General features: G+C 37.9%; 1 protein-coding gene across 7 annotated transcripts in view; it reads right to left on the bottom strand.

Annotated features, from left to right (window-relative positions):
• Adad1 (adenosine deaminase domain containing 1) overlaps nucleotides 1–27,498 on the bottom strand; it is a 58,166-nt gene that overhangs the window by 16,302 nt on the left and 14,366 nt on the right. For 4 of the 7 annotated variants that reach the window (XM_087619250.1, XM_087619267.1, XM_087619243.1 and 1 more), the window contains 5 exons: nucleotides 26,047–26,217; nucleotides 24,286–24,515; nucleotides 18,344–18,581; nucleotides 12,331–12,463; nucleotides 7,934–8,039 (listed from right to left, as the gene is read on the bottom strand). In XM_087619250.1, the coding sequence (XP_087475376.1) occupies nucleotides 7,934–8,039; nucleotides 12,331–12,463; nucleotides 18,344–18,581; nucleotides 24,286–24,515; nucleotides 26,047–26,217 (878 nt within the window). Of the gene's footprint in view, nucleotides 1–7,885; nucleotides 8,040–12,330; nucleotides 12,464–18,343; nucleotides 18,582–24,246; nucleotides 24,516–26,046; nucleotides 26,218–27,498 lie in introns of those variants that run through there. The other 3 variants (XM_087619260.1, NM_001006977.2, XM_087619244.1) reach the window with 2 other exon arrangements.

Below are 27,498 nucleotides of genomic sequence, written 5' to 3'. Positions count from 1 at the left end.
GGCCTCAACAGATACAGAATGATAGAAATAATCCGATGCATCCTATCAGACCATCACAGGCTAAAGCTGGTCTTCAGTAACAATAAGGGAAGAATGCCCACATATACATGGAAGTTGAACAATGCTCTACTCAATGATAACCTGGTCAAGGAAGAAATAAAGAAAGAAATTAAAGACTTCTTAGAATTTAATGAAAATGAAGGTACAACATACCCAAACTTATGGGACATAATGAAAGCTGTGCTTAGAGGAAAACTCATAGCTCTGAGTGCCTGCAGAAAGAAACAGGAAAGAGCATATATCAGCAGCTTGACAGCACACCTAAAACGTCTAGAACAAAAAGAAGCAAATACACCCAGAAGGAGTAGAAGGCAGGAAATAATCAAACTCAGAGCTGAAATCAACCAAGTAGAAACAAAAAGGACCATAGAAAGAATCAACAGGGGGTTGGGGATTTAGCTCAGTGGTAGAGTGCTTGCCTAGCAAGCACAAGGCCCTGAGTTCAGTCCCCAGCTCCGAAAAAAAGAAAAAAGAGAAAAAAAGAAAAACAGAAAAAAAGAAAAAAAAAAAACAACAGAACCAAAAGTTGGTTCTTTGAGAAAGTCAACAAAATAGATAAACCCTTAGCCAGACTAACGAGAGGACACAGAGAGTGTGTCCAAATTAACAAAATCAGAAATCAAAAGGGAGACATAAATACAGAATCAGAGGAAATTCAAAAAAAATCATCAGATCCTACTACAAAAGCCTATATTCAACAAAACTTGAAAATCTGTAGGAAATGGACAATTTCCTAGACAGATACCAGATTCTGAAGTTAAATCAGGAACAGATAAACCAGTTAAACAACCCCATAACTTCTAAGGAAATAGAAGCAGTCATTAAAGGTCTCCCAACCAAAAAGAGCCCAGGTCCAGACGGGTTCAGTGCAGAATTCTATCAGACCTTCATAGAAGACCTCATACCAATATTATCCAAACTATTCCACAAAATTGAAACAGATGGATCACTCCCGAATTCCTTCTATGAAGCCACAATTACTCTTATACCTAAACCACACAAAGACCCAACAAAGAAAGAGAACTTCAGACCAATTTCCCTTATGAATATTGATGCAAAAATACTCAATAAAATTCTGGCAAACCAAATCCAAGAGCACATCAAAACAATCATCCACCATGATCAAGTAGGCTTCATCCCAGGCATGCAGGGATGGTTTAATATAAGGAAAACCATCAACATAATCCATTATATTAAAAAACTGAAAGAAAAAAAACACATGATCATTTCATTAGATGCTGAGAAAGCATTTGACAAAATTCAACACCCCTTCATGACAAAAGTCCTGGAAAGAATAGGAATTCAAGGCCCATACCTAAACATAGTAAAAGGCATATACAGCAAACCAATTGCTAACATTAAACTAAATGGAGAGAAACTTGAAGCAATCCCACTAAAATCAGGGACTAGACAAGGTTGCCCACTCTCTCCCTACTTATTCAATATAGTTCTTGAAGTTCTAGCCAAAGCAATCAGACAACAAAAGGAGATCAAGGGGATACAGATTGGAAAAGAAGAAGTCAAAATATCACTATTTGCAGATGATATGATAGTATATTTAAGCGATCCCAAAAGTTCCACCAGAGAACTACTAAACCAGATAAACAACTTTAGCAAAGTGGCTGGGTATAAAATTAACTCAAATAAATCAGTAGCCTTCCTCAACACAAAAGAGAAACAAGCCAAGAAAGAAATTAGGGAGGGGCTGGGGATTTAGCTCAGTGGTAGAGCGCTTACCTAGGAAGCGCAAGGCCCTGGGTTCAGTCCCCAGCTCCGAAAAAAAAAAGAACCAAAAAAAAAAAAAAAAGAAATTAGGGAAACGACACCCTTCATAATAGTCCCAAACAATATAAAATACCTCGGTGTGACTTTAACCAAGCAAGTAAAAGATCTGTATGTTAAGAACTTCAAGTCTCGGAAGAAAGAAATTGAAGAAGACCTCAGAAGATGGAAAGATCTCCCATGCTCATGGATTGGCAGGATTAACATAGTAAAAATGGCCATTTTACCAAAAGCGATCTACAGATTCAATGCAATCCCCATCAAAATACCAATCCAATTCTTCAGAGAGTTAGACAGAACAATTTGCAAATTCATCTGGAATAACAAAAAACCCAGGATTCCTAAAACTATCCTCAACAATAAAAGGACTTCTGGGGGAATCACTATCCCTGAACTCAAGCAGTATTACAGAGCAATAGTGATAAAAACTGCATGGTATTGGTACAGAGACAGACAGATAGACCAGTGGAATAGAATTGAAGACCCAGAAATGAACCCATACACCTATGGTCACTTGATTTTTGACAAAGGGACCAAAACCATCCAGTGGACAAAAGATAGCATTTTCAGCAAATGGTGCTGGTTCAACTGGAGGTTAGCACGTAGAAGAATGTAGATCAATCCATGCTTATCACCCCGTACAAAGCTTAAGTCCAAGTGGATCAAGGACCTCCATATCAAACCAGATACACTCAAACTAATAGAACAAAAAGTGGGGAAGAATCTCAAACACATGGGCACTGGAGAAAATTTCCTGAACAAAACACCAATGGCTTATGCTCTAAGATCAAGAATCGACAAATGGGGGGCTGGGGATTTAGCTCAGTGGTAGAGCGCTTACCTAGGAAGCGCAAGGCCCTGGGTTCGGTCCCCAGCTCCGAAAAAAAGAACCAAAAAAAAAAAAAAAAAAAGAATCGACAAATGGGATCTCATAAAACTACAAAGCTTATGTAAGGTAAAGGACACTGTGGTTAGGACAAAACGGCAACCAACAGATTGGGAAAAGATTTTTACCAATCCTACAATAAATAGAGGGCTTATATCCAAAATATACAAAGAACTCGAGAAGTTAGACCACAGGGAGACAAATAACCCTAATAGAAAATGGGGTTCCGTGCTAAACAAAGAATTCACAGCTGAGGAATGCCGAATGGCTGAGAAACACCTAAAGAAATGTTCAACATCTTTAGTCATCAGGGAAATGCAAATCAAAACAACCCTGAGATTTCATCGCACACCAGTGAGAATGGCTAAGATCAAAAACTCAGGTGACAGCAGATGCTGGAGAGGATGTAGAGAAAGAGGAACACTCTTCCATTGTTGGTGGGATTGCAGACTGGTACAACCATTCTGGAAACCAGTTCGGAGGTTCCTCAGAAAATTGGACATTGAGCTACCTGAGGACCCAGCTATACCTCTCTTGGGCATATACCCAAAAGATGCCCCAACATATAACAAAGACACGTGCTCCACTATGTTCATCGCAGCCTTATTTATAATAGCCAGAAGCTGGAAAGAACCCAGATGCCCTTCAACAGAGGAATGGATACAGAAAATGTGGTACATCTACACAATGGAATATTACTCAGCTATCAAAAACATGACCTTATGAAATTCATAGGCAAATGGATGGAACTGGAAAATATCATCCTGAGTGAGGTAACCCAATCACTGAAAAACACACATGGTATGCACTCACTGATAAGTGGCTATTAGCCCAAATGCTTGAATTACCCTAGATGCACATGAATTACCCTAGAACACATGAAACTCAAGAAGGATGACCAAAATGCAAATGCTTCACTCCTTCTTTAAAAGCGGAACAAGAATACCCTTGGCAGGGAATAGGGAGGCAAAGTTTAGAACAGAGGCTGAAGGAACACCCATTCAGAGCCTGCCCCACCTGTGGCCCATACATATACAGCCATCCAATTAGACAAGATAGATGAAGCAAAGAAGTGCAGGCAGACAGGAACTGGATGTAGATCTCTCCTGAGAGACACAGCCAGAATACAGCAAATACATAGGCGAATGCCAGAAGCAATCCACTGAACTGAGAACGGGACCCCCGTTGAAGGAATTAGAGAAAGGACTGGAAGAGCTTGAAGGGGCTTGAGACCCCTTATGAACAACAATGCCAAGCAACCAGAGCTTCCAGGGACTAAGCCACTACCTAAAGACTATACATGGACTGACCCTGGACTCTGACCTCATAGGTAGCAATGAATATCCTAGTAAGAGCACCAGTGGAAGGGGAAGCCCTTGGTCCTGCTAAGACTGAACCCCCAGTGAATGTGATTGTTGGGGGAGGGTGGTAGTGGGGGGAGGATAGGGAGGGGAAGCCCATATAGAAGGGGAGGGAGAGGGGTTAGGGGGATGTTGGCCTGGAACCCAGGAAGGGGAATAATAATCGAAATGTAAATAAGAAATACTCAAGTTAATAAAGATAAAAAAATTATATCCTTTTAGCCTGTGCTAGTGCCAGCACCCATAGGGCCACATGACACTGTGGGGTGTCTTTATCTCAGTGGCTCCATGCTGCCCCCAAGTACTCTCAGACCCAGGTGATTTGCCAGCCAAGCTGTTCCAGTGTGGCATCTTGCCACATTGGTCCCTAGAGTTAGTTCTGGCACCCATGGGGCCATATGGAATTAACCATAATTTATCTCTGGTTAATATATCTCCTGGTGGCTCTCTACTAGCCTCAAACTCTCTGGTTCCAGGTACCTGGTAAAATCAAGACTCAACAAACTGCAACCTAACTATTAGACTATATGTTAAATTTTCAATCCACAATATATCCATACAATAAACTCACAACCAATTGATAAAGATATAAACCACCCACCTAGATAAGATAAATTGATGTATAGAAATCCATCCTTTAAGAAATATTCTTAACTAGCTGTATCTATGTATAGATGCATGGCAATGGATCATTTACATCTGCTTCCATGTTGCCTCTTCCTTTCTGTCTCTCCCTTTCCTTCTAAAACTTTGTTCCTGCCTCCCTTCCTTCTCATCTAATGACAGACCTTGTTTTATCTTGTGTCTGCCTTCAACTGCATAATATCAACCTACAGTGCTGTATGATGTTCATAGCAACCTTATAGTCAGAACCTGAAAACAACACAGATGTCCCACAATGAAAGAATGGATACAGAAATTGTGGTATGTTTATACAGTGGAATACTATTCAGCTAGTAAGAATGAGGACAACATGAATTTTGCAGACAAATGGATGGAAGTAGAAAATATCATCCTGAATGAGGAAACCTAGACATCAAAGGACATGCATGGCAAGTAATCACTAATAAGTGAATATTATACAAATAGTAAAGAATACCCAGAATAACCCACAGAATTTAAGAAAGGAAGGAAGAAAGAAAAGCAAAGAGAAAAGAAAGAGGAACATGATCAGGTATGGGTGAGGTGGAGAGACAGGAGAGAAGCCCTGAGGGTCATCAGAATGGAAATATGCAACCTGGGGGTGGAGGTGGGGGAGACCCTCTAGAAAGTACCAGAGATTTGGAAGGTGAAAGACTCTCAGGACTCAAAGGGACCTTAAATGAAATGCCTAAGAGTGGGGAGAAGGAACTCATAGAGTCCACCTCCAGTAGATAGGCAGGGCAGCTCTGAGGCAGACCAGGCAGTCCTCTGCTGTATAGGTGTGTGGTCCAGTGACCAACCCTAATTGGGATCCAGCTTAAGGGGAGGCTCTAAGGCCTGGCACTATTACTAATGTTACAGTGTGCTAACAGACAAGATCCTAGCATGGCTGTCCTCTGAGAGGCCCAACAAGCAGCTGACTTGAGACAGACTCAGATACTTATACCCAACCACTGGACTAATGCTGGGGGGTCCCTGTGGTTGAATTAGGGAAAGGCTGGAAGAAGCTGAAGAGGAGGGCTACCCCATAAGAAAACCTGCAGTCTCAGCTACCCCAGACCCCTGAGATGTCTCAGACACTGAGCCACCAACCAGGCAGCATACTGTAGCTGGTCTGAGGCCCCCAACACATATACAGCAGAGGACTGCCTGGTTTGCCTCAATGGGAGATGTGCTTAACTCTTGAGAGACTTGAGGCCCTGGGGATTGGGGAGGACTGGCATGGGAGGGGGGCTTCCTCTTGGAGACAGGAGGAAGAAGAATGTGATGAGGAACTGTGGAAGGGCAGGCTAGGATGGGGGCAGTGAATGGACTGTAAAGATAAAAGTAATAAAAAAGAACTTGAGCTGGAAGATTAAATCCTTACAGTAGTCACAGTCAATGGTTTATTTCCTCCCCATTCTGTTAGCTCCCTGCCTTATACCTATTGCCTTCTCCTGAGTCCTTATAAAATCTCCCCTGGGACCTGAACTGTACATAGACTCTGTTCTCTAAACCAAAACTTCTATAGGTAGAAATAGTATCTAGACACATTCAGTGACTAGGTTATAGGTAAACAGTTCTCCCGAGGGCTGGTGAAATGGCTTTGCAGTTAAACGTATGTCTTGCAGAAGACAGGAGTTTGATCCCCTGAACCGACATCAGGCAGCTAGCTCACAGTCACTTGTAACTCCAGCTCCAGGGGATCTGACACCCTCTTATGGACTCTATGGGTACCTGCACTTCATGTGCTCATGCCCCCCGCCCCCACCAAATAACTCAAAATAAAATCTTTAACTTTAAAAAAAATGAATTCTGTCTATAAAGCAACTGGGTTATATTTGACTTATTTTCCCCTCAAAACTGCAAACTTAAGAAAAGAGATCCTATTTCTATTGACTGCCCTCGCAGGACGGCTCTTGGATCCTTGCCTAAGGAGATTTCAGAGACTAATCATCTGCTTTCCCAGATGGTACAAGAGAAGGTGAAGCATTTTGAGTTTTCAAAGGCAATTTTACTATTATGTAGCAAAGTTTTAAAAAAATGAAATTTTCCATTACAGGAAGCAGCTTATAAGAAAAAGAGATTAAAAAATATTTACAAGAAAATGTCAACTAGAGAAATAAACAAAAATAGTAAGTATCATACAACCGAGATGTAATTTGCTAATATGTTTACATTGATCCATAAGAAACTGCTCATATTTTAATCATTTCTATCATTTAAAAGTGCAAATTCCCATGGTTCAACCTCCTAAGGAGAGTTTAGACTACCCACCCAGGGACACGTGTCTTTACAGAATAGTTTCAGCACAGATTTAGAGTTGAGACAACTACCAGTCTGTGTAGGGTGAAGGGGACTCATACATTTAGTAGAGACTTAGGTAAGATGAGAGGGATAAACTTAAGAACTAATAATGCTTGATAAAGCTGGCTGAAAAAGAATAAAGTAAAAATACTACGTGATTAAGCTGTCCCTTCCATCTAACTACTGTCGAAACAAAGATATATAATATGCTCAATATTGCTTTATTACCCTATAAATTAAAAATCTCTATTAGTCTAATTATAAAGAAGTAAATTACATATGTTATAAATCCTATATGCCACTTAAAATCATAATCATTTACCAGATTCTTTCCTAATGTGAATAGGGTTTTGCGGTATTTGTATGTGTTTGTACATGAACTCCTGAGCCACAAGTGACAGTCTAATTATTGATTTTCTATCACCGAGCAGGGTGAGTGGCACGGATCACACACCCGAATGCCTGCTAAATCAGTTAAGTTAGTATTATTTTTATTCTTGACTTTCACTTTTAATTATAAAAACCTACAGTGGGATATCAGATACAATGTTGGATATTACATCCTATAGATAAATTTCAAGTAAAGACCAAGATATATGAATTATCTTTTAAACCCATTAAAAGGTCAAAGGTTTCTTAAACTGCATGAGAACTGTAATTGCTTTGTGTCTACAAAAATAAATGGAAATGTCTACATGTTTAATTAGGTAATTCTTTTTATAACAGGCAAAGGAGCATAATGTCTCAATGCAAGGTGTCATGGGTATTTACACATTTTTAGCAACACCTGGGCATTGCTGTTGCAAAACTTCCACTGTGAGGGCTAAAGTCTCTATGTTTTAAAACATTTTTACCACTCAAACACACCAAAAATAAAAGGTTTTTAATTTGACAACGTGTTGTCTAATTCACATACTAAATTGCTCTATACAGGGAGACTTCACAATCCAGGAGCCATAGCCATGCTGCTGCAAGTAGGCCTTCAGTAATGCCTTAGCTTCTTGATAGGGTCCAGACAGACACTAGAGAGAGAAAGTTGATTGCATCAAATTGGCCTACAAAGTAAATAACTTCACATTGATGAACTTTAAATTTAAAAAAAAACTCATGAAAGACCTCTGAACTCCTATGCTAATTTAAAACAATTCTTTCTAGATATGCCTAAGCAGGCAATTTTGCTTGTTGTTTAACATTAAGATTAAATAAATTCATAACAGAAAAATGTAAAGAAACATATAAAAGTATCGATATACCTTTGCAAAGCTACCTTTACTAAAATATAGTTAACTATAAAACGTACCCACTGTGATCTCTGTTAAAGTTATTGGGATGTGCAAATGTTACTCTGCCCAGTGGTAATGCCCCTCTACTGCCTCTGCATCTTCCGTTCTGCCTCCTGCAGGCCTGCAGTCAGTCTCTACCTCTACCTTTGGCCCTAGCCCCTGGCAGCTACATATTTTTTGGTCTCAAGATTTAGTTTTCTGGAAGTTTCAAGTAAGTAATTAGTGAGTAAGCACTCTGCTATGTCAGGCTAGCATAATATTTTCCAACCTATGCTATTTCACATGCCAGGCTTGGTTTTCAATGTCGGTTAACAACACAGTATGAATCTATCGCCTCTGTCCATTCACCAGCGTATGAAATTGCACTGTTTCCAGTTTTTACTGTTAGGGAGATGCTGTTATAAACACTCATGTAAGTTTGTTTCCTACAAATGCCAGTGGTACTGCGGAGTCACAGGGCAAGTATGCTTACTTTTGCGGGGCAGGGGGGAGCAGCGGGAGAGGGGGCAAGCCAAATTGTTTTTCAAAAGTGGCTGTACCATTTTCAGTCTCACTATAATACATGAGGCCTCATCCATCCAAACCATCAATAGTACCTGGTTCATGAGGTTTAGGTAAAGAGCCAGACTCCATCAAAGTGTGAAGTACAGCAGCAGGTGCTGATGAAGAGCTGAAGGAAATCCCATAGCCCTGGCTCAGAGCACTGACAGTGTGACTGCACTCCACACTGCTCAGTGTGGAGTAACCAGCTCCACCCCGAAGAAGGACTAACTATGACTTAAGATAAGTTCATGCCTGGCTTAAAGTTTTAAAGAATACCTTGATTGTTTTGTGATGCTTTTGTTAGTTTGGGCATCAAGATACTGGTCTTGTAAATCAAACAGGAAAATCTCTGTATTTGAAAGTGATTTTGTAGGATTTATATAATAATTCTGTTACATATGATAAAATTTAGCATCTGGTATTTTCTATGGGAAAAGAACTTGGTAACAATTCATAACTTCTCTATTTGATATTCTAATTGCATATCTATTTATTGTCATATTTTGACATTTTTTGTTTGTCTAATAGCATGTCTGTTTCATCTAACTTGTTAACAAACAGTTGTTGGACCAAGGGCCTCTCCTCCCATTGATGTCTGACAGAGCCATCCTCTGCTACAATGTGGCTGGAGCCATGGGTCCCTCCATGTGTACTCTTTGGTTGGCGGTTTAGTCCCTGTAAGCTCTGGGGGATCTGGTTGGTTGATATTGTTGTTCTTATGAGGTTACAAACCCCTTCAGCTCCTTCAGTCCTTTCTCTAACTCCTCCACTGGGGACCCTGTTCTCAGTTCAGTGGTTGTCTGTGAGCATTCACCTCTGCATCTGTCAGGCTCTGGCAGAGCCTCTCAGGAGACAGCTCTATCAGGCTCCTGTCAGCATGCACTTCTTGGCATCAGCAATAGTGACTGGGTTTGGTGACTGCATATGGGATGGATCCCTAGGTAGAGCAGTCTCTGGATGGCCTTTCCTTCAGTCTCTGCTCCACAATTTTTCCTCCTGTGAGTGTTTTGTTCCTCCTTCTAAGAAGGACTGCCCAGCGTAGGTGAATGCCAGAGTAGGGAGGCAGGTGGCAATGGGTGGGTAAGGGAGCAGTCATAGAAGCAGGGGGAGGGGGAATAGTATAGGGGTTTTCTGGAAGGGAAACTAGGAAAGAGGATAACATTTGAATGTAAATAAAGAAACTATCCAATTAAAAACAAACAAATAAGGAGTTGGGGATTTAGCTCAGTGGTAGAGCCACTTACTTGCCTAGGAAGCGCAAGGCCCTGGGTTCGGTCCCCAGCTCCGAAAAAAAGAACCAAAAACAAACAAACAAACAAATAGTTGTTGGAAGTGCTTGGGGTCTGTAGTGATGACCCTTTATTCCAGCTTTTGGTAATTTGTTTTCCCTTGTATTCCCTTACTCACTAAAAGATCAAATTCTAACTCTTAATGAACCAACTTTAGATTTCATTTATTTTTTATTAATTTTTGTTTCAAATTTCATTGATTTCCACTCTGATACATATTATTTATCCCATTTTACTTATATTTATGCCCCTGATTTTAACCAGTTTCTTGAGTTGGAAGCTTAAATAATTTTAGGATTCTTTTGTAATATAAGCATTTAAAGCTATACAATTTCCATACTTCTTTAAATACCCATTAATTTCAATGTATTATGCTTTTTAACTCACTCTAAGATATTTCTTAGTTTTTTAGTTCCTATGAACCACTGGTAATTCAGAAATGAAAACATTTCTAAATATATAACAATTTACCATATTTCATTCTCCTGTTAATTGATATTTTAATGCTACAGTGGCGAGAACATATATTTCTGATGTTTACGTTGTTACTGTAAAGTTCTCCTGCTTTCACTGAGATCTGTCTTCATGGGAGGTTCAACTGCTATGCTATCCTCTCATCCTCAGTTTTCCCTTTTGTTTTTACAGTAGGCCTAGCATCCCAGTTATAGGTAACCTTGTACCTATATAACTTAAGAGATAAACGATATTATTAACAGCAGACACATACTCAAACATATGAGACCCATAGGCCTTCTATCTTCTGGCAAACTTGCGTGTACAAGTGGATGTATTTAACATTGTATCTATACCTTAAGTATCCTTTGGCTTTCATTCACTGTCTAATTTTTTTGAGCTTATCTTGTACTTGATTCTAGTTTTCTTATCAGCCAGAGAACAAAGAGAATTTCAAATTGATTTCAGTCTTTTCGTTTTCCCATATCATCTTGGTAAACAGATTTACCACTTGCCTCCAACAAGGACTCCAACTTGAGCCAGGGGATTTACCAGCTTTTCCTATTCATTTTCCACCAGGTTTGGTACCTTAAGCTGAAAAGAAAGACCCTACAAACTGTTATCCTCTGCCCCATATCAAGCCTATAGCCTCTGGCAGAAAATCTATGACTTTAGTGGAGTCTTAATTCTGGTAACTATACTACCTATGATTCAAATCATTTGAACTAGAGAGATGAAGACAAGAGAAGGAGAACAGCTCCAGGCAAGAATATAAACTTGTTATTCTTATTTAAAGTCCTAGAACCTTTTCAAGAAAATATAATTTTGATATTATTTCCCTAACTTTAATTCTTTTCCAGAGTTATGAAAGGGTGCTTTTGACTAGTTCTGTTTTCATACTGTTTTTACAAAAACACCTATAGCCTCTTTACATCACTGAAAACAGCAAGGACCCAGAGAAGCTTATATGTGGTTTTAGGAAGGTGTATGTACAAAGCCTTGTAGCTGGTATGACTGTATGTGGGAATATGTACACAGGCTTGTAGCTGATGTAACTCTATGTGGGTATACACAGGATTGTAGTTGATTTAACTATCTGTGGGTATGTAAACATAGGACTCTGACTGACAGAAGTATATGTGGGAATATCTACATAGGCTTGTAGTTGATATGGCTATAAGTGGGAGTACATATACAGGCCCATAGTTAATATGTCTGCTTCATAGCTCAAAAATATTGTTTGGTTATTCCAGTGCTGGCAAAATTAAAAAGACTTTCATATAACACTGTATTATTAAAATCAGGAAAATCAAAATACTAATGATAAAATGGATGTATGAATATGTAAGCCATATCAAATTAAAGCTTAATAAATAAAATCTACTATGACTTTAGTTCAGTGCTGTCGTGCTTGCCTTGAAAGTACAAGCAATGCAACCCTCCTGTCCCCAACATTCTGTTTAGAAAGACAAAAAACTGTATTATTTGTTACATCATATTCAAATTAGGACCTGGAATTAAACTTATCATGAGCAATGTAAGCAATTATTGTAAGACTTAACATTCTATAGTTAATAATGCCATGCAGAGAAAATAGCTTTATTACATTTGTTTCTCTGTGGATAAGAAAAAGTTGTTATGCAAAATAAGTACTGTAATGTGTTATACTCAGAGCTGTTTAATAAATGTTTGCTGTCTCATGTATTTAATTATTATCTTTATCTGTACTTTTATGATCACCTTACCTTAGCTGCGTGGTATGTCCGAGCTTCAAGTAAATCATCTGTTTTTGCTTCCTTGGCAAGCAGATTAAATCGACTTAACATTGCAGCCTTACAAAGCCGACTTGCCATTGATAAACCACTTTTAAATGGAGAACTAAAGTTGAAAGGAATGGAACACAGAGTAAACATAGTTAATGACTTGTGTTGGCAATTGTAAGGATTAAGTAAAAGTCCATAAATATTTATGAGTCCAAATTAGGGAGAAAAATACATGTAGAGAAACTTTTAGATATGAAGCATTCTGAGTACTGCTGTCAGAGCTAATTTAACTTGTTATTGTACTACACCCAAAGTTAAAACACAATGAATTTAATATTTTTATTATTTGAAGTAACACTAAACAATGGTGATTCAAACTGAAGCAGTGATTCTCCCATGCTTGCCTGAAAGGTGGCATGGAAACGCCCTCTGAAGTGATGACAACCACTGAGTTGTGACTAGAGCAATAGGTGACAGAGGGACACATGGATCAAATCTGAAACTGTACACTGCATCCTCTGCAAGCAAACTTTAATTGAGAAAACATTCTTTATAACCATCCATATATGTATGTGTGTGTGCACGCACATGTATGCATTGTCTAATCTAATAAAACTGGGTTCCAGATCACAAACCTTTCTACTGAGTAACTTTTTCCCCGTAATAATTTATTGGCTGTTCTTGTGACAGATGATTCAAACTTTCCATTCTTCTGGTTTCCATGTAGTTTTTCAGAGGCATGCATCCCCTTGAATTTGTGCTAGCCTTATGATTTGTTATGGTGAACAAGGAGAAAATGTGCCAGTTCGGAGCCTAGGTTTCAGGGTAACCCTGTTTCCTTCTCTTCAGACTCCTCTACATTCAGGCAACAGTTTTGGGATTAACCTACTAAAGGGCAGAGAACAACTATTCCTTGTGAGATCAACCAAAGTGACATTTTCTTTGACTAACACCTGACTCCAGGTGTCTAAGGTAGTTCAAAAATGATTCAGAAGGAACATTCAGCTGATCTAAACATGTATTGAGAAGTAACAATATATTGATGCTTTAAATCACTCAATTTTGAGGTAGTTTTTATGTAGCAAATGTTAGCATGCAGTCATGTATATGAAATCTACTGATTTCTATATTCATTTCCTACTGTGATACTGTTGGTAGGTTTTCTATAAAATGTCTGGACTTTTCAGCAGAACTGGGGAACACAGAAGAGGAACATGTGCCTGGTGTTTGTGAGGTGCTGGATTTGACATTCAAAATCCCCCTACCAGTGGCAGTTTTGCCTCCTTTCTCCCACAGGTTGTTTCTCACTTTCTCTAACCCAGCACATTGATGTTGGCAATGGCAGTAACAATGAACAGTCATCCTGGCCCGTGGGAGTTATTTCGAGTCAATAAAGCTACGTTTTATCCTGGAGCACACCATCTACTGTTCTCCTTTTCACTTTTACTCCACAGCAGACCTTTCTCATGTGCTCTACTGGAATGACGACATGAATGAATGGTGATCAGGAACAGGAATTTATAAGCTGGTGTCACCTCTGCTGCCACTCTTACATTCTAGGAAAATGTCAATTAGTACTGCTGTATACGTCATCTGCTTTTAAATGCTTCTAGAGTTTTTGTTGTAGTGATTATTGCAAAGCTTTCTTTGTAAGTTTTGTGTGTACATTGGGGAGGAAGTAATGTTTCAATATGCATCTGCTTCATGTAAGGTTGGTGGATTTATGACACGCATGGGTAGATCACACTCATAACCCTAATACTTAGCAAAGCTCAGACAAGATAACGGAAAAACTGAGACTAGCTGGGCATGGTGGTGTACACCTTTAATCACAGAACTTGGGAAGTAGAGGCAGGTGGTTCCTTGAGTTCTAGGCTTGGAGTTACAGGTGGCTATGATCCACCCCATGTGGGTGTTGGGAACTTCTGCCCTCTGCAAAATCAGCAGTGACTTTTAACCATTAAGCCATCTCTCCAGCACTTAGGTATTTTTCTCTTTCTTCCTTTCTTTTTCCTTACCCTTCCCTTTCCCTTTTCCTTTCCTTTCTCCTTTCCTTTTTCCTTTCCTTTTCTTTCTTTCCTACTCCTTCCTCCTAACCTCAGTTCTTTTGTTGCTTTCTGCTTGCTTCTTTTTTAAAATGTTTTTAATTTAAATAAAATCCCTTTCCTTCCCTCTAGCCTCTCCCATGTCACCATATAAAGCTGATAGCCTCTTCTCATTATTATCATTATTATTATTATTAGTTGTATGTGTGTGACAGCCGCCTGATAGTTGACAGAGAGGCAAAACACATTGACAAAAGGAAAGCTTCTTTAACAAATGGTGCTGGGCATAAAACTGCAAAGCTTCTGTAAGGCAAAGGACACTGTGGTTAGGACAAAACGGCAACCAACAGATTGGGAAAAGATCTTTACCAATCCTATAACAGATAGAGGCCTTATATCCAAAATATACAAAGAACTCAAGAAGTTAGACCGCAGGGAAACAAATAACCCTATTAAAAAATGGGGTTCAGAGCTAAACAAAGAATTCACAGCTGAGGAATGCCGAATGGCTGAGAAACACCTAAAGAAATGTTCAACATCTTTAGTCATAAGGGAAATGCAAATCAAAACAACCCTGAGATTTCACCTCACACCAGTGAGAATGGCTAAGATCAAAAACTCAGGTGACAGCAGATGCTGGCGAGGATGTGGAGAAAGAGGAACACTCCTCCATTGTTGGTGGGATTGCAGACTGGTAAAACCATTCTGGAAATCAGTCTGGAGGTTCCTCAGAAAATTGGACATTGAACTGCCTGAGGATCCAGCCATACCTCTCTTGGGCATATACCCAAAAGATGCCTCAACATATAAAAGAGACACGTGCTCCACTATGTTCATCGCAGCCTTATTTATAATAGCCAGAAACTGGAAAGAACCCAGATGCCCTTCAACAGAGGAATGGATACAGAAAATGTGGTACATCTACACAATGGAATATTACTCAGCTATCAAAAACAACGAGTTTATGAAATTCGTAGGCAAATGGTTGGAACTGGAAAATATCATCCTGAGTGAGCTAACCCACTCACAGAAAGACATACATGGCATGCACTCATTGATAAGTGGCTATTAGCCCAAATGCTTGAATTACCCTAGATCCCTAGAACAAAGGAAATTGTTTTGTTTTTTGGTGTTAGAAATTTTAATTACAAATAAAAAATCCAGTGAATTTTGCAGAAATCCTGGTTTCTACACCATCCTAAAGAAGTTGAGTGTTTGGGATAGAAAACAAAAGTGGGGCTCTTACATTGTAAAAATACCTACAGAGTGTGGAGAGTTCTGGAAGCAGAACTCGTTTGTGCAATGAATATGAGGAAAGACTACTGTAAAAAAAAAAAAAACAAAAAAAACAAAAAAAAAAAAAACAAATGGTGCTGGGAAAATGAGATGTCCACATACAGAACAATGAAATTAGAATTTAATCACTTAGCACAAAAATTAGACTCAGGTGGATCAAAGATCTCAATTTAAAACCTGAAACACTAAAGCTCCTAGAAGAAAACATAGGCAGTACATTATAAGATACAGGATATGTGGTGGTTTAAGTAAGCTTAGCCCAGGGAGTGGCCTTGTTGGAGGAAGCGTGTCACTGTGAGCTTCCTCCTAGCTACCTGAGGATGACAGTCTTCTCCTGTTTGGCTTTGGAACAAGACGTAGAACTCTCAGCTCCTTCTCCAGCACCATGTCTACCTGCACACAACCATGTTACTGCCTTGAGGATAATGGACTGAATCTCTAAACCTGTAAGCCAGCCCCAAATAAATGTTTGCCTTTATAAGAGTTGGCTTCATCATGATGACGGCCGGCCCCTCCCATAAATAGAAACCCTCATGAAGACAGAAGTGTAGAAAATAATTTTTCTAATAATACTCCATTTGCCAAAAAAAAATTAGTGAACAACTGAGAAGTAAGACTTCATAACGCTTAAGTAGCTTTTGTACAAATAAGGAAACAAGCAAGTAATGGAGAAACCCACAGAATGGGAGAGACTCTTTTTGAGCTATAAATCTGACACAGAATTAATATACAGAATACACAAAACTCAAATACAAAACAAAAACCAAAAAAATCAAACCAACACAACAACAAAACAAGAATCAAGGAAATGATCCCACTTAATAATGGGCTCTGTGAATAATAAATAAAAGTGGCTAAGAAATACCTCAAAAAGTGTTATTCACACTTAGCAGATAGCAAGTGTCTTAGAAAACGAAGACAACGTAAATTTCATCACATTCCTGTCAGGGTGGCTAAAATACAGTGACTGACAACCAATGCAGGAGAAGTCATAGACAAAGAGGAACGCTTACTAACTTCTGGTGAGCCACTCTGGAAATCAGTATGGAAAATCCTCAAAAAACAAAAACAAAAAATAAACCTGTAGCAGCTCTACCATTCCTGGGCATACACATACCTAGTGACTTGACGTCCTTTCCCACGGACACATGCCTACTCTGCATTTACAGCAGCCAGGAAACTGAAAGATCTAAAGCTAAACACTCAGTAACAACCAAACACTGAGACTTTCTGAGGCTGGGTATGGTGGCACATGCATCGACCTCAGCGCTCTATGAAAACAGAGGATGGCTGAGGCTAGCAAGGGTTGAAGAGTGAGACTTTGACTTTAATTTTTTTTTTTCTTTTGACAGAGTCCATAGAACTTGACTATCTAAAAATACGGTAACAACAACAACAACAACCCAAGTATCTTTTATTAAGAAGCCCAGGGTGGTCTGAACCTAGAGACCCTCTCTGTCTTTTCCTCTCTGGTGCCAGGGTCAGCACACCACTGGATTGGGCTTTCTTTGTTTTATAAAGACTCTCTGAGACTAAAATTCACATAGCCTAATAGTCGGACATATCCACTACTTTATTTTTGTTATTTGCAGATCCTTGGTCATAATAAAAAATATACTAATTTCATTTTTATTTATTCTATTTTGTCATTCCATTATTTCCTGAATTTTAAAGTATCTTTAATATAGTCAAATGTGTAAGTTGAACCTATTTACAATCCAAAGCACAGACAATGTATTAATTGTGGTAGTCTATATTATTCTTGACTTTATCTTGCATATCATCCCAAGAGTATTATGCTTGATGATATTCATGCCAAGAAATAGTTGTACTGGTCTTGATTAAATGTCCTTCTACAAGGAAGATATTGAAAGCATGTAAACTTGGGTGTGTGTGGGAGCACACTAAAAGAAAACTGGGTTACCTGGAACTACATGTGTGTGCGTGGGTTTAGGGTTTTTACTGGACCCTAGATAACTTACCATAGCTATAGGCCTGAAGAAAAATGGCTTCTCCTCCCCTGTGTGTTAAGCTTTTAACATCACTGCTCATTTAAAATGTATAAACACACTACTAGAAGTTTTTATTTTTATTCAATAATAAATAGTACAAAGAAATATTTAAAACGTATAGAATATTATGTTTAAAAATAATTCCTTTGGAAATAAAACATCTAAATTAGAATTTCAGTTTGTAAGTCTTACTATAGGGATGACTTAGAAAAATACTGGAAAATCACATGCAACTTATATGGCTATCATTATAGATGTTCTTAGACTTACATTCATAATATTTGAGATAGAATGTGAAAAATACAGATTCCTAATCTCAGATCAAGAAATTCAAATTTAGTAGAACAAATTCTATGATTCTCATACAAGATAATGTTTTTAACAAACACAGGGTCCAGAGACAAAGTCCGTGGGTTTGTACACTGGTTTTATCACTTAAAATATAACTGCTCTAACCTCTTATTTACCCCAGAAGGAATTTATAATGAATATGATGTCAGTAACTGGCCACACTCAATAAAAATTGTTGAGAATTCAATAAATAATATACAAAATTGTTTTGTATTTCAAGATTTCAATAAAATGCCTTTTTTGCTGTATGTATGTATGTATGTATGTATTAGAGAAAGTAGTAATTCTAACCTTTCAGTGATCTTCCCACTTAGGCCATCCACAATCTCCAAAGAATTGTCCCCTTGTGCCCAATTCAAACTGAGTGATTTATGGTCCAAGTTTATTTGCAGAGGATATGCAGTGGGCACTAAGCTAATATGAGGTCTGTTGACCAAGTAAAACATGGGCAGTTTTGAAGTGAGTGCATCATCAACACGTTGGTTTATTGCGATTTCTAAGCCTCTTGTGTCATTGCAATTCCCATCACCTAGAAAGAAAAAACAAAATACACTCAGGAACTTAAGAACCAAAACAACAAAAAAAAAAAACCAAAAAACAAACAAACAAACAAACAAAAAACCTGGCAATGGTTAACTGTAAAAATCTAAAGCTCACTTCTTTAATTTTCTCTATTCCACATCTGTCCTCTTAGCAGCTATTTCCATATATTTTACCAAATCAGTACAATCACAACATTTTCATTTAAAAAGGCTCAAAAAGGAAACAATGAAGTAATACTAGTGAAAAGCAAAGAACCAGCAGCTGGGGAAATGGATCAGGATTAAGAGCACTGGCCCATGGGGTTGGGGATTTAGCTCAGTGGTAGAGCGCTTGCCTAGGAAGTGCAAGGCCCTGGGTTCGGTCCCCAGCTCCGGAAAAAAAAAAAAAGAGCACTGGCCCACAAGTGGGGAGGTGCACTAGGGATTCTGTGGAATATTTTACAGAACTGCACATCTTTGACTTGCAATGTTACTTGTAGGACTTTGTATTACAATACAAATATTTGTATATTGTGTATATTGTAAATATTAAGTATGAAAAGGTCATTCACAATAACATTTTAGTAACTGCAAATGATTAGATACAATCGAGAAATGTCATCAACTGATATCTGGTTAAATAAGTTATAATATACTTCTGTATGATAAAGCAAAAAGGGTTAATAAAGAAGTTATTTACATAGACATATGTAAATCTTTCCAAGATCCTTTTTAAATAAGAAAAACAGTTGTAGAAAAGTATAAATCGGATGTTCTTGTTGGTATCTGTGTATCTAAAGTATAAAGTACAAAAAAGAATATGTTCACTGATTTCAATAAAGCACAACTCAATTATCCAAAGAAAAAATAAGAAACTAACAACAATATATCCTTTCACAGAAGTAAAATGGGTGCTTAGGGACTGCAGTAAGAGAGAGACTTTTTGCTACTTTTTTTTTTCTTCTTTTTTCTTTTTTTCGGAGCTGGGGACCGAACCCAGGGCCTTGCACTTGCTAGATAAGCACTCTACCGCTGAGCTAAATCCCCAACCCCATCGTTTTTTAAATTACAAATCAAGTTAATTTATTTCCTCTACATTTAAAATAAAGCTAATATTAGCAAAACAAATATCCATCTTCTGTTTTACAATATGCATTATGAAGTTGAACATACAGATATGGAGAAGTGGTGTCACATGTCTGTGACCCTAGCATCTGAAGAGCAGATGCAGGGACATCAGGGTTTCAAGGCTAGTCTCAGTTACAAAGTGGGTTTGATAAAGCCTGGTCCACTTAAGACCCTGTCACAAACAAAGAAATCTGAGAGATCTCAACTAAGAAACTTAACCATGTCTCTAAAGGTCTTAGAAAAACAAAAACAAGCCAAAACCAAAAGCAACAGACAGAAAGAAATCCTAAACCAATGACATGAAATAAAAAAATACAAAGAATCAATACAAAGAGTAGATTTTTTGAAAATATAAACTAGATCAATAAACTCTTCATCAAAGTAATCAAAATACTCAAATTAATATAATTAAGAAATGAAACCAAACTCATTAGAGAATACTCTGAAAACCTAGATTCCTAAATGCTGGGAATTGTGAAAGAAATGGGAAGCTCCTGGACATACATAACCTCCTGAAGTTCAGTCAAGAATAGCAAGAAGAAACATGGTATATGGATCTGTAGTGAGCAATAAATTTAAACCAGTAATAAAGAGTCTCCATCTGAAGAAAGCCCAGGACTGGATGGAGTCACTATAGAATTCTACTAGATCTTTTATGAACTAACACTAACTAGTCTATAAAACAGAAAGATATGAAACACTACCAAGCTCATTCTATGATATTAAAGAACAGACAAGGACACAACAACACTATATACCGGTTGCCTCAAAGAACACAGATATAAAAATTCTCAAAGACATACTTGCAAAACAAATTCAATCACGCGTGAAGAAGAATATGCCTCATGTTGAGGTGGTCTCACTCCAGGCATTTAAACTGGTTATTTTAGCATATATAATGAATAGTTTGTAATACAGAACATAAATAGACTCAGGGATAGAAACCATACGATAATCTCAACAGGAGCAGAAAAAAAAAACTTTAACAAAGTTTTGTATCTCTTCATGAGTAAAGCCCTGAGAAATCACGATAGAAGAAACATGAACTATTTGACAGATGTACAGCTAACATTATACTAACTAAGGAAACCCTTAAAGTGTTTCCTCTATAGTTAGCAATGAAACAAGAATGTCCATCTATACACACTTATTCAATATAGTACAGAAATTGTAGCTAGAATTTGAAGGTGTAAGAAAATAAATGAAGAAAAGTCAAAATACCTTTTTCCAATCAACATGTTTCTATAAATAAAATTTAAAAAAACTGTAAATAGAACCAGAAAGTTGTCTCAACATTTAAGTGCACTTTTTGCTCTTACAGAAGACCCAGTTTGGTTCTCAGTCCACATGGCTCAAAAAATCTGAAACTCAATGCTAGGGGATCTGATACCCTGGTCCCCTATAGGCACCAAGAATGTCCATGATACATACATATATGCTGGCAAAAACTCATGAGTATAAAATAAATAAATCAACAAATTTTAAAATACTTTAAATAATATACCATAAAACTTAAATTTGATAAGCACTTCTCAACATTTAAAAAAATGTTACTAAATCAACATTTAAAAAATCACTAGTATTTCTATATACTAAAAACAAACTTGCAGAGAAAGAAATCAGGAAAAGAATCCCACTCACAATACATTTTTTAAAAAGTATTTAGAAATAAATCTATCCAAGCAAATGAAATACCTTTACAATGAAAACAAAGAAATTAAGAAAGACAGAATATGGGAAGACCTCCATATCCATGGATAGGCCAAATTTATATTGGTTTGTTTTAGTAGTTTTTGTCTTATTGGTCTTTTGTTTATTCATATTTGTATGTGTGTGCTTTTATAGGGTTTCTTAGAACATTTTAGTTATACAGAGAAAGAACATAAAGTTGGGTGGGTAGGGAGCTAGGGAGAATCTGGAAAGAACTGGGGGAGGGGAAAAACATGATCAAAATATATTGTACAAAAAAACTTTTTTTCAATAAAAGCTTTTTTAAATACCAAGCAGGAAAATATTTATCAACTACATACTACACAGGGGATGATTACCTGGAATATAAAAGAATACTCACTATTTTAAACCTATCAAAAACTCCTAGTAATGGGGGACACGGAACATGAGTCAGCAATCTTCTATAACTAGGCAAGGCCTGAAATGGAGCAATGGTTTACCAACCCAGGCACAAAACCTCCAACCTGCACGATGTCCTGCCTGCAGAGAGTATATACAACAACTGACGGGAGCAGAGAGAGTCCAGCAGAAAACGTTAGGTGTATCTCGGAGAGTCTTGGTGGTGGTGGTGGTTGGGGGGGATTGGAGGAGCCAGAAAGGTCAGGGACGCCATAAGAATATGGTCCTCTATACATATGTTATGTTTCTGTAGCTTGGTGCTCTTCTGGGAATAATAAGTTTGAGTCAGGACTGTCTGTGCCTCTTTTACCTGCCTGTGGGACCCTTTTCTGCCTGCTGGGTTGCCTTGTGCATCCTTGATGATCATGATGGTGTGTGCCTAGTCTATTGTAGCTTGTTATTTAGTTCATGTCCTTAGGAGGTCTGCTCTCTTCTGGGGAGACACAGATGGGGGTGTATCTGGAGGATAGGGGAAGTGGAGAGAAGAGATTAGGGGGTAGAGGAAGAAGGGGAAACTGCAGTCAAAATGTAATATATGAAAAAAGAATAAAATTTAAAATAAAAAAATTAAAAATAATCAAAAATTTTACATGAAAATCTCCCTGAATCATCCAAGCAATAAATGAGCAGATAAACTAAATAACTCTCAAAAGAAATACAAATGGCCAACAAATACACAAAATGTTTAACATTTATAGCCCTCAGAGAAGTACAAACCAAATCAGGTTGAGATTCCATCTCACCCCAGTCAGGACGACTAACATCAAAGAAACAAATGACAACACATACTGGTGAGGATGCTGAGAAAGAGAACACCACAAAATAAATTGCTGAAGGAATGTAGTCACTATGAAAGCCAGGATGGAGGTTACAAAAAAAACAAAATCGAACCCTAACACTAAAACTGTTATTGCCAAATGATTTAGTTGTAGTATTCTAGGTATATACCCAAAGAAATCTCAATGTCCCAGACTTAAGTTCACACACACACATTTATTACAGCAGTAAGCATAATACCCAAGACATGAAACCTGCCTAGGTGCCCTTCAATGGATGAATGGGAGAAGGAAATTCAATATACAAACACAATGTGGTTTTAGTAATGTTTTTCTCATATGAAGAGTTTAAATTTTCATGCATGTGTGTATATGTACATAACATATGGTATACATACATAAACACACACACCAAGAAAGTCAACAGAGACCAGTGAAGGGGAAAGGAGAAGAGGGGAAAGCAGTTAGCGACTAACAGGTCATGAATATGAGCACAGTACCAAGACATGTGTGCACATAAATGCCATGATTCCCATTACTACGTGTGCTGAGTAATACAGAAAAGAAAAACCTACAGAAATAATAATGACATGTGTACATGAAAATGCCACAACGAATTCCATTCTTTGTATATTAACTTAAAAGAAGAAAATTCCCAAACTGTTTTCCAATGAGATAGTATCTGGAAAGCCATTCATAAAAATTCAACAGCACCTAAGAAATTAATAATCTGTCAGTTGTGTTCCAGTTAACCAGACTCATTTGACCAATTAAAAGGATCTATATAATGTATTAAATTTATGTAAGGATAAGAAGGGGAAAATTGGCATTTAATTTCTTAGAGAAGATACAGCATAAGCTTTTAGATTTAGAAGGTTCAAAAAGCATCTTTTCCATAAAGAGATGGGGTTCAGTATCAGGTAAATGAAGCTGTAAGTTTAAGACAATAAATCTAAGTGAATAGTATGCTAATTCCTGGCCTCCTATAAGATTATACAAGTCAAATAATCGTGATTTCTAGATATGACAAAGCAAATACCTCAACAAAGCAATGATATGTAATGAGAGTTTTGGTTTCTTATGTTATCTGAACATGTTTTTAACTCCAGGTGTAGGATAAGAGGCTGCTTCACAGATTATGGTTTACTTTGTGCACTAGCAGGGTGCACATCATTTTTGCCAGCTGCAGATAGTTTAATTCTAGGGACTCTGAAGAAAATGGACTCTGAGAGAGCCCTGAGAGGGCCTGTAGTAGCCACTGCCCCTGCTGCTGGTCCCTGCTGCTGTATTTGTTGCTGTTTTGCTGAACTGCTGGAGATTCTGAAGATGAAGATTGGACTTCTCCCAAGGAACCCAATTCCCCTAATGAGCAGGAAGTAGCGTATAGAGTCTACATCCCTTTCTCCCTCTAACCTTCTTTCTCTCCTCCCTAGTGTTGGGGAGTTGGAAGGGATTGGGGTGGAGTTAAGTGTTAGAAGGGAGGTAGAGGGATAAAAACCTAATAGAACAGTAAAAAAAAATACATCAACAATGATGTGTACTTTTTACTTAAAGTTTCATGTATGCAAAAGCTGGTTATATACTAGTGGGTCAAATGTGGTTTTCCCTCCTACTAAACATCCCGAAATGTGCAACTCACCAACAAGTATGCTGCTGATATAAACTGATATAAACTCACCAACAAGTATGCTGCTGATATAAACTGGCTGTATGAAGTGACTCAGCAGGGCTCCCTGTACACCAAGCACCTCCCATCTGGTCAGCTTGTCACTTGAGGACATACTGTTTACTCTATTAACCCCGTCTGCAGAACAGTAAACAGTAAGATAAATTTTGCCTTCAACAGCCACATGGAGACTCAGTTCTTCATTAGCTTCAAACGCAGAAATAGAATGTGGATTAAGGCGTCTAGAGAGAGAGAAAAGTTTTCTTTAAGAAAAATAAAATTGTTAAAAGTAAAATGTGCATGTTCTCAAGAACTGTTCTCTACCAGGCTTAATTTGCCAATACACATTTAATTCCAATAACATGAACAGATGTAAATACAAAGAAAAAGTAGGAATGGATTCATCAGCTCCCCAAAACTTAATGCATAACAAATTACCAACACACTAAGCTTCAGCATAATTTTCCTATTATCAACATTCTTATGGCCACTAATATAGAATGGTAAGGTCTAGTGGTAGTACATGTCTTTAACTCCAGCACTTGGGAGACAAAGGCAGACAGATTTCTATGAGTTCAAAACCAGATTGGATACATAGCAAGTTCAACATCAGCCAGGGGTACATAGTAAGATGCTTTCTCAACTCCCTTACTCCTGCCAAAAAGCTTAGGATCAGCCTTGGCTATAAAATCAGATTCTTGTGGTCTGAATATACTTGGCCCATGAGAACTGGCACTATTAAGAGGTATTGCCTTGTTGGAGGAAGTGTGTCACTGTAGGTGGACTTAAAGGTTTCCTAATTCTCAAGCTCTGCCCAGTGTAGAGAGTGTCTCCTTCCTTCTGACTTGGTTCTTTCAGTTTCATGTCTGCCTGCACACTACTGTGCTTCCTACAATGATCATCATGGAGTAAGCCTCTGAGCTGTAAGCCAGCCCCAAACTATAAGGCACCCCTGGTCATGGTGTCTCTTCACAGCAATAAAACCCTAACTAAGATGGAGTTCAAGCCTAGTATGGGCTATATGAGATCCTAGGTCAAAAAAACATAATAACAGCAACGAAAAGTCTTGTTCTTGTACTTTGAGAACTAGGTTCTTCTACCAAAAAACAAAACAAAAAACAAAAAACAAACAAACAAAAAAACCCCAAAAACTAAAAAAACCAAAAAAACAAGTTTTAAAACTACAAAATGATTAAATGGAAAAAGTTTTTTCCAAAATTCACCTATGGTAAAATGTCAAAATCTAAAGCCAGTTTTCTTGAATTTTTCTATACATGGATCTTATTTTCAAAGCAATTCCTAGAATTTTTATAAAACTGCCCATGGTTACTTCTAGATGGTCAGACTGGGGTAGGCTTTTCTTTTTTTCCACTCTTCTATGTGTTCTGTTTAAAGTTCATTCTACCTGATATGTATTCATCAAAACAATGGCATTTGACCATACAATAGTTTTTAATCTCTCGAATTTGAAAATGAATATTGCACAGATCCATAATTTCCTAAAGCTTGTAAAATCTTCAAGGCAGATTTTTCAATAAAATAGAAAAAGAGAGTGGTGAAGCACAAGTATGTTTTTAAAGTGTCATAGATCAGCGTGAGTGGAAAGGAGGTGCTGATGCTGGTGGACTTGTTGTGTCCTGAGCCAAAAGGTAACAACTCAAGGCTACAGAGAATGTGGATACACATGGGCTTACTCTTTCTGCTTGAGAAAGGGATTCAGAACATATAGTGATCATCCTACTGTCTTTTAAAAACAACTTCCATAATACTTACAACTGTGACTTAATCTGGGCTGATCCTTTAGGCAACTGGTTCATGTAGAGGTAAAGGTTGATGTTCTGTTTCAGAGTAAGTAGATTAGAAGCTGGCTCTGTACAAAAGATTGACTTTTCCATCATAGCAGGATTTTTACTATAGAAGAGCAGAAGCTGTCTATAAAAGTACCTAAAATAAATGTTGTAACTTCGTTAAGTAATACAACTTCATACAGATGTATCTTAATTAGTATATAACTAAGTATAACCTGAGCAATGTCTCTTTATGTCAACAGCTTTGATATTGATAAGAATCTTATAACTTTAATTAGTGAAACATTAAGTCCCTCAAGAAGTCCTCACTGGGGACTGCCCTGTAACTCATACGAAAGCATCGGTGCTTTATTACTATTCTACACCCACATTCAAGACTCTTATCAGATCTTGCAAAGGACCCATTTCTCCAGGTTCCTTCTTTCCTCCTGAGATAGTTCAGAAGAGTCAATTTGTTGCCCTTTTCCTATCAAAGTAAGTTCCTCCTCTTTGCTACCATCACTATCACCACTTTAACATTGTTTCTTAGTGCTGTTGAAGAAAAACCCAAGAGCACAGATAGAGCACAGGGAACATTATGGGTTGTACAAAGTGAATAACAATGCCAAGCATGAGAAAAACTTCACACTTTAGAGGTAGCATTAAGAAAGTCAGATAATATCATCAGCATCAAGGAAAAGTGGACAACAATGAGTTAACTCCTATGGGCTTCCACAATACTGTATGTGTGTGGTGTATGTACATGTGTGTGCATGCCAAGTCAGTTTAGGCTGGGTTAGCAGGTCCTCCAGCTTTCCGGATCTGGCCATCTCCACTCCCTAAGGCTAGGGTCACAGGAACAAGCAGCCATATTCAGCTCTGTATTCCAGTTCTGGGGATGTGCCAACAGGTCCTCACATTTGCAGAGCAAGCACACTTGCCCATTTCCCAGCACTCTAATAACTTTAAACATTATATAATTCTTTCCTTAATAGAGATACCTAATTGCATTTTTTTAGCTAAAACAGATCTACCTACATTTGTTTTAAAATATTCCAGCAAAGAAAGCAGCAACAACGAGAACACAGGAATTAAACAAGAGGAACAGAATGCTGACAACTGCTCAAGCTGGAGGACGACACTTACTCCACCTTGACTGGATATTTGCTATAGTGGCAATTCTGTGAGAAGTTTGATAGTTTAGAAGAACCAAAAGTCAGTGTATATTACAGGAGGTAATACTCAAGTCCCACTCCTCATGTTTTATACACAAACACTCTTGATCTTTTGAACCACCTGCTACTTTTTCCTCTTGTGAATCTGAATTCAGCCCTTTTCCTTCTCTTTTGGTCTATCAGCTTAAAGCAGTGTTCTCAACCTTCCTAATGCTGCAACCCTTTAATACAGTTCCCCATGTTATGAGGACCCCCAGCCATAA

Source organism: Rattus norvegicus, chromosome 2 (assembly GCF_021556685.1).
Source record: "Rattus norvegicus strain SHRSP/BbbUtx chromosome 2, alternate assembly SHRSP_T2T, whole genome shotgun sequence".
NCBI lineage: Eukaryota > Metazoa > Chordata > Mammalia > Rodentia > Muridae > Rattus > Rattus norvegicus.
The sequence above is the reverse complement of the archived record's forward strand: the minus strand, read 5'-3'. Positions and strand labels throughout refer to the sequence as shown.